Source organism: Topomyia yanbarensis, chromosome 2 (assembly GCF_030247195.1).
Source record: "Topomyia yanbarensis strain Yona2022 chromosome 2, ASM3024719v1, whole genome shotgun sequence".
NCBI classification, from domain to species: Eukaryota; Metazoa; Arthropoda; class Insecta; order Diptera; family Culicidae; genus Topomyia; species Topomyia yanbarensis.
In genome coordinates, this window is record NC_080671.1 from 128516644 (window position 1) to 128529435 (window position 12792).

At 37.4% G+C, this 12792-nt stretch overlaps 1 protein-coding gene and 1 non-coding gene across 2 annotated transcripts in view; both read right to left on the reverse strand.

Moving 5' to 3' along the window:
• LOC131681262 (dyslexia-associated protein KIAA0319-like protein) overlaps positions 1-5765 on the reverse strand; it is a 31464-nt gene extending 25699 nt beyond the window's left edge. The window contains 5 exon segments of the mRNA XM_058961977.1: positions 2091-2258; positions 2327-2912; positions 2971-3270; positions 3327-5128; positions 5522-5765. Coding sequence (XP_058817960.1) covers positions 2091-2258; positions 2327-2912; positions 2971-3270; positions 3327-5128; positions 5522-5756 — 3091 coding nt within the window. The 5' untranslated portion in view covers positions 5757-5765.
• Positions 269-392, reverse strand: LOC131686466 (U5 spliceosomal RNA). The gene has a single exon (XR_009305122.1). It is a non-coding gene; the product is annotated as a U5 spliceosomal RNA (small nuclear RNA).
• Positions 5766-12792: the final 7027 nt, after the last annotated feature.

Sequence of the window (12792 nt, forward strand, 5' to 3'; positions counted from 1 at the left end):
TTTACCTTTTCAAGAAAGTAAAACCTGTGCATTTAATTTTGCAGGCATGCGCATGCGTAAATTACCCTCTTTATACTTTGTTGAAAGAGTTAAAACTATGTCTTTTTCACTTTGTTGTGTGGAGTAGAAAGTATGCAGATTCTGACGTATATTGTTTACACAAAAGAGACTAAAACTCGATATGAAATCAACCTGGTCTGTGCCAAAAAAGAGTAAAAACAACCTCCGTGTGGGAGACATTTTCGGAAAATTTACAGAAGTTTAGCACTCGATCCAGCTAAGGATCGAGTAAAATAAAAACTTATTTTAGACTCATTAGAGTATCCCTCTCCACGGAAATCTTTAGTAAAAGGCGAAAGATTTATTCGACATTTGAAGAGAGATCAGAGTACAAGAAAAACGCTGTTCGAATCGTGACTACACCAAAGACCTGTCTGTTGCACTAGCGATGAATATAACTGGATGCGTAAAATCACCGGTACCGACACCGCAAAATCGGTGATAGAAATAGAATGGATATACACATGAAACTGTTAGTTTAGTTTTATTCAATTCATTTCACACACACTATTTGAGAGGAGGTTTGCCGCACTCGTAGATTTTTTTGTAAGGCAGCAGAATTATTTAACAATAATTCTAGAGAAAATTTAGAATAGTACGTAAGTAACAACGAGATTCTCTTTGGGGTATATCTCTTCTGTTCATTACTCGGCCATTTCAACATTTACTACTCTACTCTTTGCATAATATTCTAGTAAAAACCGTCGGCTTTCGATATGTACTGGAAAATTAGTGCAAAGTGTTGTAATGACATCGTAACAAACGAAAGAGAAAGTAAACAAAGAAAGGCTGTTACTTACGTCCTATTGAAAATTTTCTCTAGAATTGTTCACAAAATTCTTTTTCAGAGAAGACGGATTATTGGCATATTTTGTGAAAATTTCACAAATATAATTGAAAACAGAGAGCTTTCTCTGTACGTTAGTGCCATCTTGAAAAGTTTACAGAGAATTCAAGACCTTTTGTTGGTAAAATGCGCACTTTAAAATTATGAAGTCGTCAATTGATTACCATTCAAAATTTCAATTATTCTTTGTACACTTGCGTTTTCTGTACATTTTTGAAATTGATTATCAATGATAAAATGAGCTGATTGTCATGTTCGAAAGCACACCTATTCTGCCCATAATCGCAAGTCAGTTCCATGTTCTATGGGATTTCCTATCTACATGGGACTGACTTGCGATTGTATGCAGTAGTATGGTGGCATAGTAAAAAAACACGTTCTTAAAGGTATAGTTGGAGTGCATGGGTACCTACTTTTCATTAAGTAAAATGATATGCACCCAACAAACTTTTCAGAATAGCAGCTTTCCTGGCAGATTTAGCAAAGCGAATTCATTTTAATTTTTGGGCATCAATTCCGATTGTAGAATTTAAAAGATATGAGACTTAACTTCTCACATTTTGAACAATAATTAAGCTACTGAAAAATTGCGAAAAATATGCGTTTTTATTTACGTTTTTTCCGCTTTTGATCATCCTGTGAAAATACAGTGGCCCTTCCTTAATTCATATACTGCACATTTTTGTGGAAATTCCATTGAATTGTAATATCGCAATTCATTAAACAAATATTGGCTAAAGAAAAAAAAAGAAATAAGTATATTATATAAAAATTCTACGTCTACAAGGGACACGTTTGGTCGTTAGCGTGAAAAACTCCGCAGCCAATATACCAAATCACTTCCACGTGGTACGAGATGGGAAACATTTGTAATGTTTTAAAAACGTTGTACACGCTAATAGCTAGTACGATATATTTAGGTAGATATCGCGTTGACACCTAACAATGAATGTTTAAGCAGAGATAAGTTCAATTAGGAACGAAACATGCAGCATTCACATGGTTCAAACATATATTGAATAGTTTAAATGTATCTGCTGATACTGAAATTTAATTCGAAAAAAATCAGTGTCGTATACAATTATACGACACTCAAAAAACGATCAAACGAAATGCACCTATTTTGCAATTTCGACAAATATACAGCGAAGACTCCAACCACTCAATTAAGGCAAATACTCACATGAAGGCATTTCATCTTCGTTCGTTCCGAGCAGGGCGTACTTCTGCGGTTTGCTTCTTGTGCGCGGTTTCCCCGGCCTTCGGCACAGGCACGTGATACCCCAGCAAATGCCGGACAGTATCAGAAACACGATAAAAACACCTATTATGACGTACAGGATCGACCAATCTGAAATTTAACGAAAGTGGTTGTAGTAGATACTCAAAGCACCGTAGTTTTAAGGGCGTTTCAAATACCACAATTAGCTTCAGCGACGCCCCAGAAAAAGAAAATATCCGGCATCCAAAAGCTTTGACACATGCAATCTCGAGTTTCTGCATTACAGACACCATGTCCCGAACAGGTATTCTGACAGATAGTGGTTCGAATTTCCGCAACCGACGTTCCTAATATGGTGAAATCACGCCAGAACTTTTCTTTCAAGATTTTCTCCACTTCCAAAGCTGGCATTATTTCCGGTTTCTCTTTAACCTGGTGATAAATTACATTATTTAAGGTGAGAACGCTTTAGAAAGGGAAACTTACTCCGCTTTTTTCGACGTAAAACACGATTACAACTTGTCCGGTTTTGTGTTCAATTTTTAACTCTCGAATGTGAAGCTGTGCAGTGTTATCGCCTATCAGAAGAACCAACTTCTGCTGTAGTGAGTCCAATTCCGATTGAGTTAAAACTATGGCTTCCATGGTAAGGGTTAGCTCCACCAGGCTCATCACGATTGGATCCGGGTGAACGATGACACTAACGGTATCGGTACCTGAAAGTCCTTGACCGTCAGTAACAGTCAGCTTGAATACGTATCTTCCAGGGACGATGTTTGTTAGCTGGAAGACCATTCAAATTAATAACATTTCAATTGTATTATTTAGATCAATATCTCACAATCAACACCGGTTTGCGATCACTTTCATCCACAATTGTTCCAATGGCCAAGCTAACCGGTTCCCGTGTCCAACTGTAGTTAGCTATGGCTAAATCATCGTACGAACGTGTACCATTGAGGACTATGGCATTCGTTGGCAGTGTGACACTCTGGTCGCCACCGGCATTCGCAACCGGGGCCGTGTTTCGTTCCTGCACAACCGATACCTTCACCCGATCGCTGGCGTTGTTGTTGGCTTCATCCGTGACGGTCAGCTCAAAAATGTAATCTCCAATAGTTAGCGAAGTAGCGTTGGCAATCTAGAAACGGAAATGCAGTATAAATATCAAACATTTAATAATATTCATTGACTTACCGAACTGTTTCCGAGTAGAATCAAAGCAGTATTCGGTCCGCTTATTTGCCGCCAGTTCCAGCTGACTATTCTGATGTCATCTTTCGACTCGGTTCCATTCAGCGTGGCCCAATTTTTAGGTAAATTGATCGTGTAATTACTTCCAGCGCTGGCAACCGGTGGCATATTCGAAGGTACCTTGACAAAGACATGCACTGTCGAAGTGCTGCTCTGGTTCTTGGCATCGGTCACTTTCAGCTCGAAAGCATAAACACCTTCTTCCAAATTAGACAGTTGCAGATAGGGCGTCCTTGTATTTTGCATATCGACCGCTTTCGACTGATCTGTGCTAGCTTTGGTCCATTCCCAGGCGACGATTTCGTGATCATCTTTACTGAGCGATCCGTTTAGGGTTACGTTATTGTTCGGTAGATAGACGATCACGTTTTGGCCAGCATTCGCTTCCGGGGGATAGTCAATTTCTTTCAACACCTCAATCGTTGCTGTTGTACTGTTCGATAGTTTTTCCGAATCGATAACGGTCAACTTAAAAGTGTACTTTCCGGGGATGGTGAGATTGTTCAACTGAAGAGTACTGACGGCCGGTAGTTCCGGCTGATATCCCAATGGTCCTTGCACCAACTCCCATTGCCAGGAAACAATTTTATCATCATCTTTAGAAGCGCTTCCGTCGAGGATAGCTTTTTGGTTAGGTAATTTAACTGTTTGTTCCGTTGGAGTGATGCTCACCTCAGGTGGCTTGTTGATCTTCTGTTCTGGTAGAACAGTAATGTTAGGATAGGCTTCGCCATACCAACCTTGTTGACCGGTGATGGTCACTTTAAACCGATACAGACCAGCAGTGAGTTTGGATAGTTTTGCTTGAGGAGTTGTTTGATCTGTAATGGTTGCATTGCTGTCTCCCTTCGAAGGTTGTGAAACCAGTGACCACGAGTAGGTATACTTGTCTCCACTAGTAGCCTCATCCGGAATCACATACGCCGATAGAACAGCTTCGTTATTCGGCAAACGAACATCTTTGGAAACGACTGAAACTGTCAGCTTTTTTTTTGAGGCCGGTTCTTGATTACCTTCATCTATCTCCCCAGCTTCGCTGTGAATATTATTCATGATTAGCTTCTGAGCTGTTAAAGTTTGCGGGACGTACACTTGTTGAACGCTAACGCAAGCGTTTTTGCTGTTTCTTTCAAAGTGCTCTGGACAAACACAAAGTCCGGTTGCAGAATTCGTGACCCTAACACAAACCTCATTCTTGGGACAGGAGGCATCATTTCCAACTTCACACGTTATCGTAGAAAGCGCTTTTTCTTCAGGATACAACTTCGTATCATCCATCAACATATCATCGTATTGCTCATTGAGATAATTTCCCGGATATTTTCCAAAATCGTAGTCTGCCAGCTGTTTCAATGGCATGTTGTATACTCCATCCACCAGATCTTCTCGGTTCCGTTCCAAATTGTAAATACTTTTAAGTTTCTTCAAAATACTGTTCCCCTCTGCTGCCAAACCGTTCGGTTCCATCAAACGACTTTCCTGTGCATTTGCATTTTTTAATATTTCCCACCAGCTTTCGCTTTCTTCCCCCACTGGATTTACCAGTACCATTTGTAGAGTTGTCGACAGATTTTTCTTCTTCGCCGGTAGACACAGGTCGTTGTTGAGACATTTGACATGGTAGCATGTTTTGTTGAACATAAATGCGGTATTGCAGCCATCTCCTTTGGCACAGCAATGCTGTACGCATGGTTTTAGGGTACTGGCTTCCGTGTACTCGGTGTAGTTGCCGGCCTCACGCCCGCCTGTAACGGGAAACACTAACGTTAGCTCAGCAGTTTGAATAAATTAACGTACAATTATTATACACATCTAGCTCAACTCGTACTCAATGATGACTTAGTGACATTGGTATTTTTACAAAGACGTCACTACTCAAATCCCCTTCCATATCAAATAAAGTTAGCGTTCTGTGCAATTATTTTGTTTACAAGCATAGCAGTTTCATTCATTGTACCGAATAAAACAAAGGCTTGTAAACCCGAACGTACTACACTAATCAATAAGCAGCCACCCGCTGACATCAGTTTTCAAAACATGCATTAAGCATTCCAGCTGTGATCAATAACAACCGGTGGGTAGTTGTAGCATCTCATAGACGCCTCTCGAAACTATAACGATAGATAAAAACAACTCACCAATCGGAGCATATCCTTCGAAAATTTGTCTCATCATGCGGGGGCATGATTTCATATCCTGTGCTTGCGACTGTGGCTGTTGTAGTGGTTCCTGCTGTACCGGATGTTCATCTGGTGGAATTGCTGCCAGTATGGAACAATTGAGGCCAAGCATTACGAGGAGAATAATCCCATAAAGGTTTCTGTTGCAGCCTCTAGGCGAGACAATGTTGTTTTTTGGTGGAAGTAGCTCCATGGAACTTTTTTTATACGAAGTCACTCGAACAAAAATATGGATTTCGTTTCGGGGTTTACAAAATAAGAACGTCGGCTGCTGCTGTGCTTTTATCGCCTAGATAACATAGTCACACTTTACAATACACCTATTATATTTATGACGGAATGGACGTTCATTCGCACTATATTCAACGAAATTTAAAAATCGCGACCAACAACGAACGGAGAGGAAAATTTAGTTTGACAAAAGGGTTTGCATCAGCTTTAGCCGTCAAGTCAAGTGTCAACAAAGTTAATCACCAAGCGAAGACACCAACCAGCGGCAACTCATAGTAAGCCACCTTGCGGTGAGCATAACAAACGACACCGAATGCTCTCCTAAAACGAAAGGATGGTATGCACCTAATTTCATTTTTGCTTGAAGCTGAAACCACAGTGAACAGACATATAAGCTAGAACAAACTTTCCCGAAAAAGCTGTGTAAACATTTAAATGAAAATACGTAGAAAATCACCATCGCATACAGGTTTGCATGCGTGAATCACCATGATTGCTGGCCGATCGAAGCGTCGACCAGTGGCAAGTTGCTGTTGTCATTTCAAAGCGACAGTTTAATTTCTTCCACAAGTTGAAAACTTTACTTGTATGCCAGTTCTTAGTGCTGAAACCGCAGAGAACAGACCTCCATGATCGAACAAAAATATTTAAAAAACGTGTGTAAACATTTGAATTAATATACGATAAACACTAGCGCCGCCACACCAACCTATCCCAACTATCCGACAAATCCATTCCGGAACCGGTTCTTGCTCAAAGAAAACAACCGATTCCGACTCTATCGATTGATGCATTTGCGCTGGGATTCATGCTGGAAGTCCGCCCGAATAGAAATGTACAGTAACAAAACCATGATTTTCACTGTGACAGTACAGTAATTTTACAATAATTTACAGTAAGTTCTAGTGTTATGCTACAATACAAAAACAATAGGCTTTATCGTTTTTACAGTTAATTTCTATGTAAAAACGACTTTTACAGTGAAAAAGGGGGGTGGTTATGTATCTTAACATTAAAAAAATCGATTTTTCTCCATCTAGGGGCAGATCACTTGTGATGCATTTTTAAAAATCAGCGAAATTAAATGCATTTATTTCCATCAAAATAGAAATTCATAATGTATTTGCGTTGCGTGCAATGTTGTTTGCGTTGCGTGTAAGACGTCAAAACCCTACAGGAAAACTAGCCCTACATTTAACAAAATGTCGAACAAAGTGGATCAGCGTAGGACGTTTGTTAAACAAACTTATCTGCGAGGGAGTGCAAAGCTGATGCAAAAATGGAAATTAAATGCATTTTTTCTAATTTGATGCAAATTTGCTATACATTCTTAGAGTGATCTGCCCCTAGTTCTCCATACATTTTTTCTCGAAAACAGTAAAATTTAATGTGAATTTACTGTGTCAGTTTTTTGCTGAACAGTAACATTGATCGTTACATGAAATTTTATTGTAAATCTACTGCGACGAACAATGTTGAAACAGTAACAACTATAATATTTATTGTTTTATGAGTGTTTGTAGGGTAAATACTATTGTAAAATTCTATTCGGGCGAACCGGTTTCGGACTAGTTTGACTGGGTAGAGGAATAACCACTGTCAATTCTGTCGAACTCAGCCACAAAAAAAACATGACGACAGTAGCGCACCTGGTTTGGATATCCCAACTACCTTCGAAACCGTTAGAGATTTTACACAAGTTGAATGCTGAAGATGGACGTCTGTTCTCTGTGCTGAAACTGACTCCGATTACGTCCCTATACTCTAATAAAAATGTATAACGGAGTTACAGTGATTTTCATTGTTACATTATGATGAAAAACGATGTGAAAGCTTAGATATGTTGGAAAATGTACAACGAATATACAATCAAATTTATTGTAAACCCCTATTTTTACATAGAAAAAAGGGGGTCGTTAAGCGATGTGACAATGGAAAAATTGGGTTTTTCATTACATTTTCAAACCACTAACAACGATTTAGGATGTTATCAACGACGCGACCAGAAACTTCATGAAACATTTCGAAAAAAAGTGTCCGAATCATTTACCGCTAGTTACCACACAATTGAGTGATCCCTCGATATGGATAGAAAAATAATTTCTCCAGCAACCATTCTTCTATTGATTTTTAGTTGTTACATAGCAACAATATTATGTTTGTTTATCACAACCTTTTAGCGACAGAAAGGTAACAAATTTTTTCTACAAAGTTAAAACGGAGAAGTTCCTATGAAAAAACATGTTGGGTTAAATACGGAACCGAGGACCTTGGCTTATGTTACACAAATCAGTAAGTAGCACTCCGATACCAGAAGGAGGAGATCGAATCACATATATATATATATATATATATATATATATATATATATATATATATATATATATATATATATATATATATATATATATATATATATATATATATATATATATATATATATATATATATATATATATATATATATATATATATATATATATATATATATATATATATATATCGAAGCTTTCACCACTAATCAAATTCCGCCAAGCGGAAGACAGCGAAACAAACGAGAACTACACCGAACGAAGTGACGTAACCATACTAGAACGGGACTGAATCTTGCGGGAGTACTACAAACATTTGATTACATTTTAACTAAACAACATTTATTTCACGGTACGGTACGGAAAGATTTTCATTACTATTGCATGTTTGTATTTTTGTATTAACTTTTAATTTTCTAGGCCTATCTTCTGATTGTGTGCGTGTACTCTCTCCCTACTAGTGCTCATTGACCATAGCTAATGTGCTTTTCTCCTCTCCAAATTTTGTGACGTCACCTCACGGCTCCAGCGCTCAACGGCTATCGCTTTGCACCCGGGTGGCTAATTAATTAAAGGGTTGTGTGTGGCGTTCATAAAAAGTCGGCTAGAACATAATGGCCGACACACAACCTATTTCATGGACGCGTCCCTAAATCTAGCCGTCCGTGGACGACTTCTCAAGCGGTTTGCGCTCTGGTGTCTCAAATCACTGTGGCGTCCTCCCTGGACGCCACCCTTCACACTTAATTAGCAAGAACGATACGACTCACCAGTTCTGCTGCTGTTGGTTTCTGCTGCTGAACGATCGACGGGCGATCACATCGATCGGCCGCGCCGGTTTCTGACCAGCGGTTATTGGTGCTGCTTGATGCTGATTTATCTGCCGGAAAAGTTGCGATGGTTTTCCCGGCGATTGAAGGAAACGGTTTACTGATGGACCGTCCTTCCTTCCGGCGGCGTAACGGTGCCGGGTTCAACTTCGTCCTTTGCTGGAATTGCGCGTGCTGCTTTCGTCCGTTTTGCCTCTTCTCTCGTTTGTCGGCGAGCTGTGCGGAATAGAAAATAGTATGCCGTCTGGCTACGGCAAACGGGGTCGTTAGCACATGCGTGGGGTCAATGGCACCTAACGTTGAGCACATTTACCTTTTCTAGCAAACTTTCTACTCCCTTTTTGACTTTACTTGAGCTATTGGGGCGGGAGAGCAAAGAATTAGACAAAATTCACAGTACTATCACGTCACATTAATTACTTTGGACAAACTAAAACCGGACAAATCACGCGAGCTTCCAAAACGTTTGGCGGACTGGGACGAAATGGACTAGCAGCGTTAATCCTCAGATTAGGGAAGGTAATTACGTACGTACTTACAGGAAGCGCGTATTTTCCCGCAAATTTCTTCGGACAAGTTCGGAAATCAACGACCCTACTAGCTGTTTTATTCTGTCAGCTAACCCTTGGCTCTATCTGTCCCTTTCCATCATGCATTCCAAGCGAAGGATCGTCATGGTTTTCGTCTTCAGGAGAATCTCAACAGGCAATTTAATTTCTTCCCCTCGCGGAGAGGAGTATTTGCTAGGGTGTTGCGCAAGAGTCGATCAACGGTAGGTTGTCTAACTCTTGGCGCAAACAAATAGGACTGGTTCTACTAAATTTGAAAAATATTGCTGAATATGACATGACCGCTACAATATATATATATATATATATATATATATATATATATATATATATATATATATATATATATATATATATATATATATATATATATATATATATATATATATATATATATATATATATATATATATATATATATATATACATATATATATATATATATATATATATATATATATATATATATATATATATATATATATATATATATATATATATATATATATATATATATATATATATATATATATATATATATATATATATATATATATATATATATATATATATATATATATATATATATATATATATATATATATATATATATATATATATATATATGAATAAAAACCGTTCTGATGAAAGTCTACCTTGCGGACTTCAGCTGTACGAACTAACTAGCGCATAAAATACAAAGCCGACGTAAACCAGACAATTACTTTTCTCACCAAAACAATCCCAAAGGACCTGTTATCACCGTATCAAAGCATGTTTTGATTAAAATATCAAGGTCAGAGATGCGCGGAAAAACTGGCTCATTACGAATTATAAACTAATAGAATTATGAAAAACATATTCAAAAAACGAGTCAAATGTGTTAGATTATGTTGATGTTATTTTGTTGTAGATTTTGGAAGGCAAAATACTGATTTACATTGCTTTCGCAACATTTTTGCTTGTTTTTTTTACAGCGGATTTACTGTTATATTGAATTTCAATCAAAATTGCGATTCATGCATTCATTTTTTTTTATTTGCCTGTTGTTATTACATATTTGAATCAAAGTCTGTAGATGCTTACATAATATCTTTTCTCAACGTTTAAATCGTTTCCTACAAGCGCATCGCATACGGGAACACGCAGCCTTTTTAATCTATGCTCAAGAACGACACATACACGATTGGCCGGAGACAGAGCATAATCTTGTCAGCTGAAAAATTCGTACAGTAAAAAATTAGCACACAAAACCTTCAGCGGTCGTGGCAATATTGAAACAAATTTCTAGGTACTTACTTAGTTGTCATGTTCCGCGGCAAAAGCTCCACTGCCGCCAAGAGCTGTTTTGTTTACATTTTGACAGGGTATGTCATGTGTTCTTTGGATGTTTATTCCCACACATCCAGAACACACGCACATATGTTGCTGAATGCTGATTCATTGGGTATACGTCGGGCAATCACAAAACTTCCCATCTAGTTTCTCTCTGCGCACTTTACCAACCATCTCCGTTAATACGTCCGCAACGTTGTGATTTAATGTCCCATTAGTCCGCGGTGTGTATAATAGAACAATATTATGACAAAAAAATAAGCATCGCTGAATTGCTCACTATTGGATGAAAGAAACTTTTACCTTTAATTTAAAACTAATTCGAAAATAATCCACCGAGTGATCTAGAATTTTTTTTTTCCAGTTCAAATCTAAATATCATGATTTAAGAAACATACTGTATTAAGCTGTCCCAAAAAAAAACGATGTATGAAAAGTCATGATGCTCAACCCTATAATGAAAGATAAGCATATTTTAAGTACTTTTGTAGAACTAATCAAGTTTCTAAAAAAATCATCTAGAGGTTCCACAAATGCGATTTATGAAAAATGGTCATTTTTGAGTAAAATTGTCATATATAAGCGGTTTTCGTAATTTTTTCGAAGTCCGATTTTTTTTAAAAACTTTTTTTTTTGTTCTGTGGACCTTGGAGAATAAATTCCATTTAAAAGTTTTTCACAAAAAGTGCTTATATCAATGATAGAACAAAACGATCAATGATCACTGATTAAACAATATTTTTTAGCCAATTCTGAACAAAATCCACACAAATATTTTTTTTTCATTAAACCAAAGGCATGTATTGGAAAGTACTATTCATTACAAAAGTTTTCGTGAATAACAGGGTTGCCAAAACTAAATCTGTATTTTTGTCCTAAAAAATCTTTTCATCTGTATTTACTTTTCGAAAAATCTGTGTCGATATCTGTATCAAATCAGTTGAGCCGTTTAACCTTTTGTTGGATTATCTATCGCAGATATTAATTCCTGTAGTTAAATCAGTCAAGCAAGGACCTGTTTACATTTTCGTAAAAAAACACTACAAATCGTTCTAATATTTTACATTCAGAAACTTGAACTTTACCGATGTGCACAATGGAAAAATAATTTTCTTCTTCATTTAATGACGTTTGTTGATATATAATGTTGTATACATTAAGTCGATCAATGTAGCTTTCGAATTTTCGGACAAAAAATTGAGAATTAACAAAGCCACAGAGCATTACAATTAAAGTTTCTGGAAGTCTTCAGCCAGGCGTTTGCTGGGTGCTAACCTGAGTGTATTACAAACCTTTACCTTTCAGAATGAGCGACCACTCTCAAAAGTGAAGATATATTTTCATATAGAGGGCTACGCTGAGAGAGACACAGAGGAAGTATTACTGAAACTGAAAAAAATGTTTCCAAAAATAGTTTTTGTAACATCATTTCTTAAAAATCTGTATATCTGTACATTCACGCAAATATCTGTATATCTGCACATACAGATTCTTGGTCTGAAAATGGCTGAAAAATCTGTATAAATACAGATTATTCTGTATTTTTGGTATCCTTGGCGGCGACACCCCTATTTATAGGTTTCATCATTAACGTTGATTCTCATTTAAATTAGTTTTCGAACTATTTAAGCACATTTTATATAGCAAACAACGTATCGGTAGCAAGCGTTGAACGTTTTTCTTCCGATTTATGAAACAAGACGAACAATCCGCTTAGTAGAAGGAAAGTTATTAAGGTTCAAAATGTACGTAACGCTTTCATTAATATGCACTACTATCGCTTTCTCGCTCGTTCTCGTGCCGTGCATGAGCCTTTCCTTTCCCTCCGGCTTCTAATGGCATAACCAAAACGAATATGCCGGCTTTCCCAGACCACCTACTCTCGACAACTACTCTTATATTTAAAACTTTTCATCATTTTATTGTTCGGTTGGTGCACCATATTGACGGCT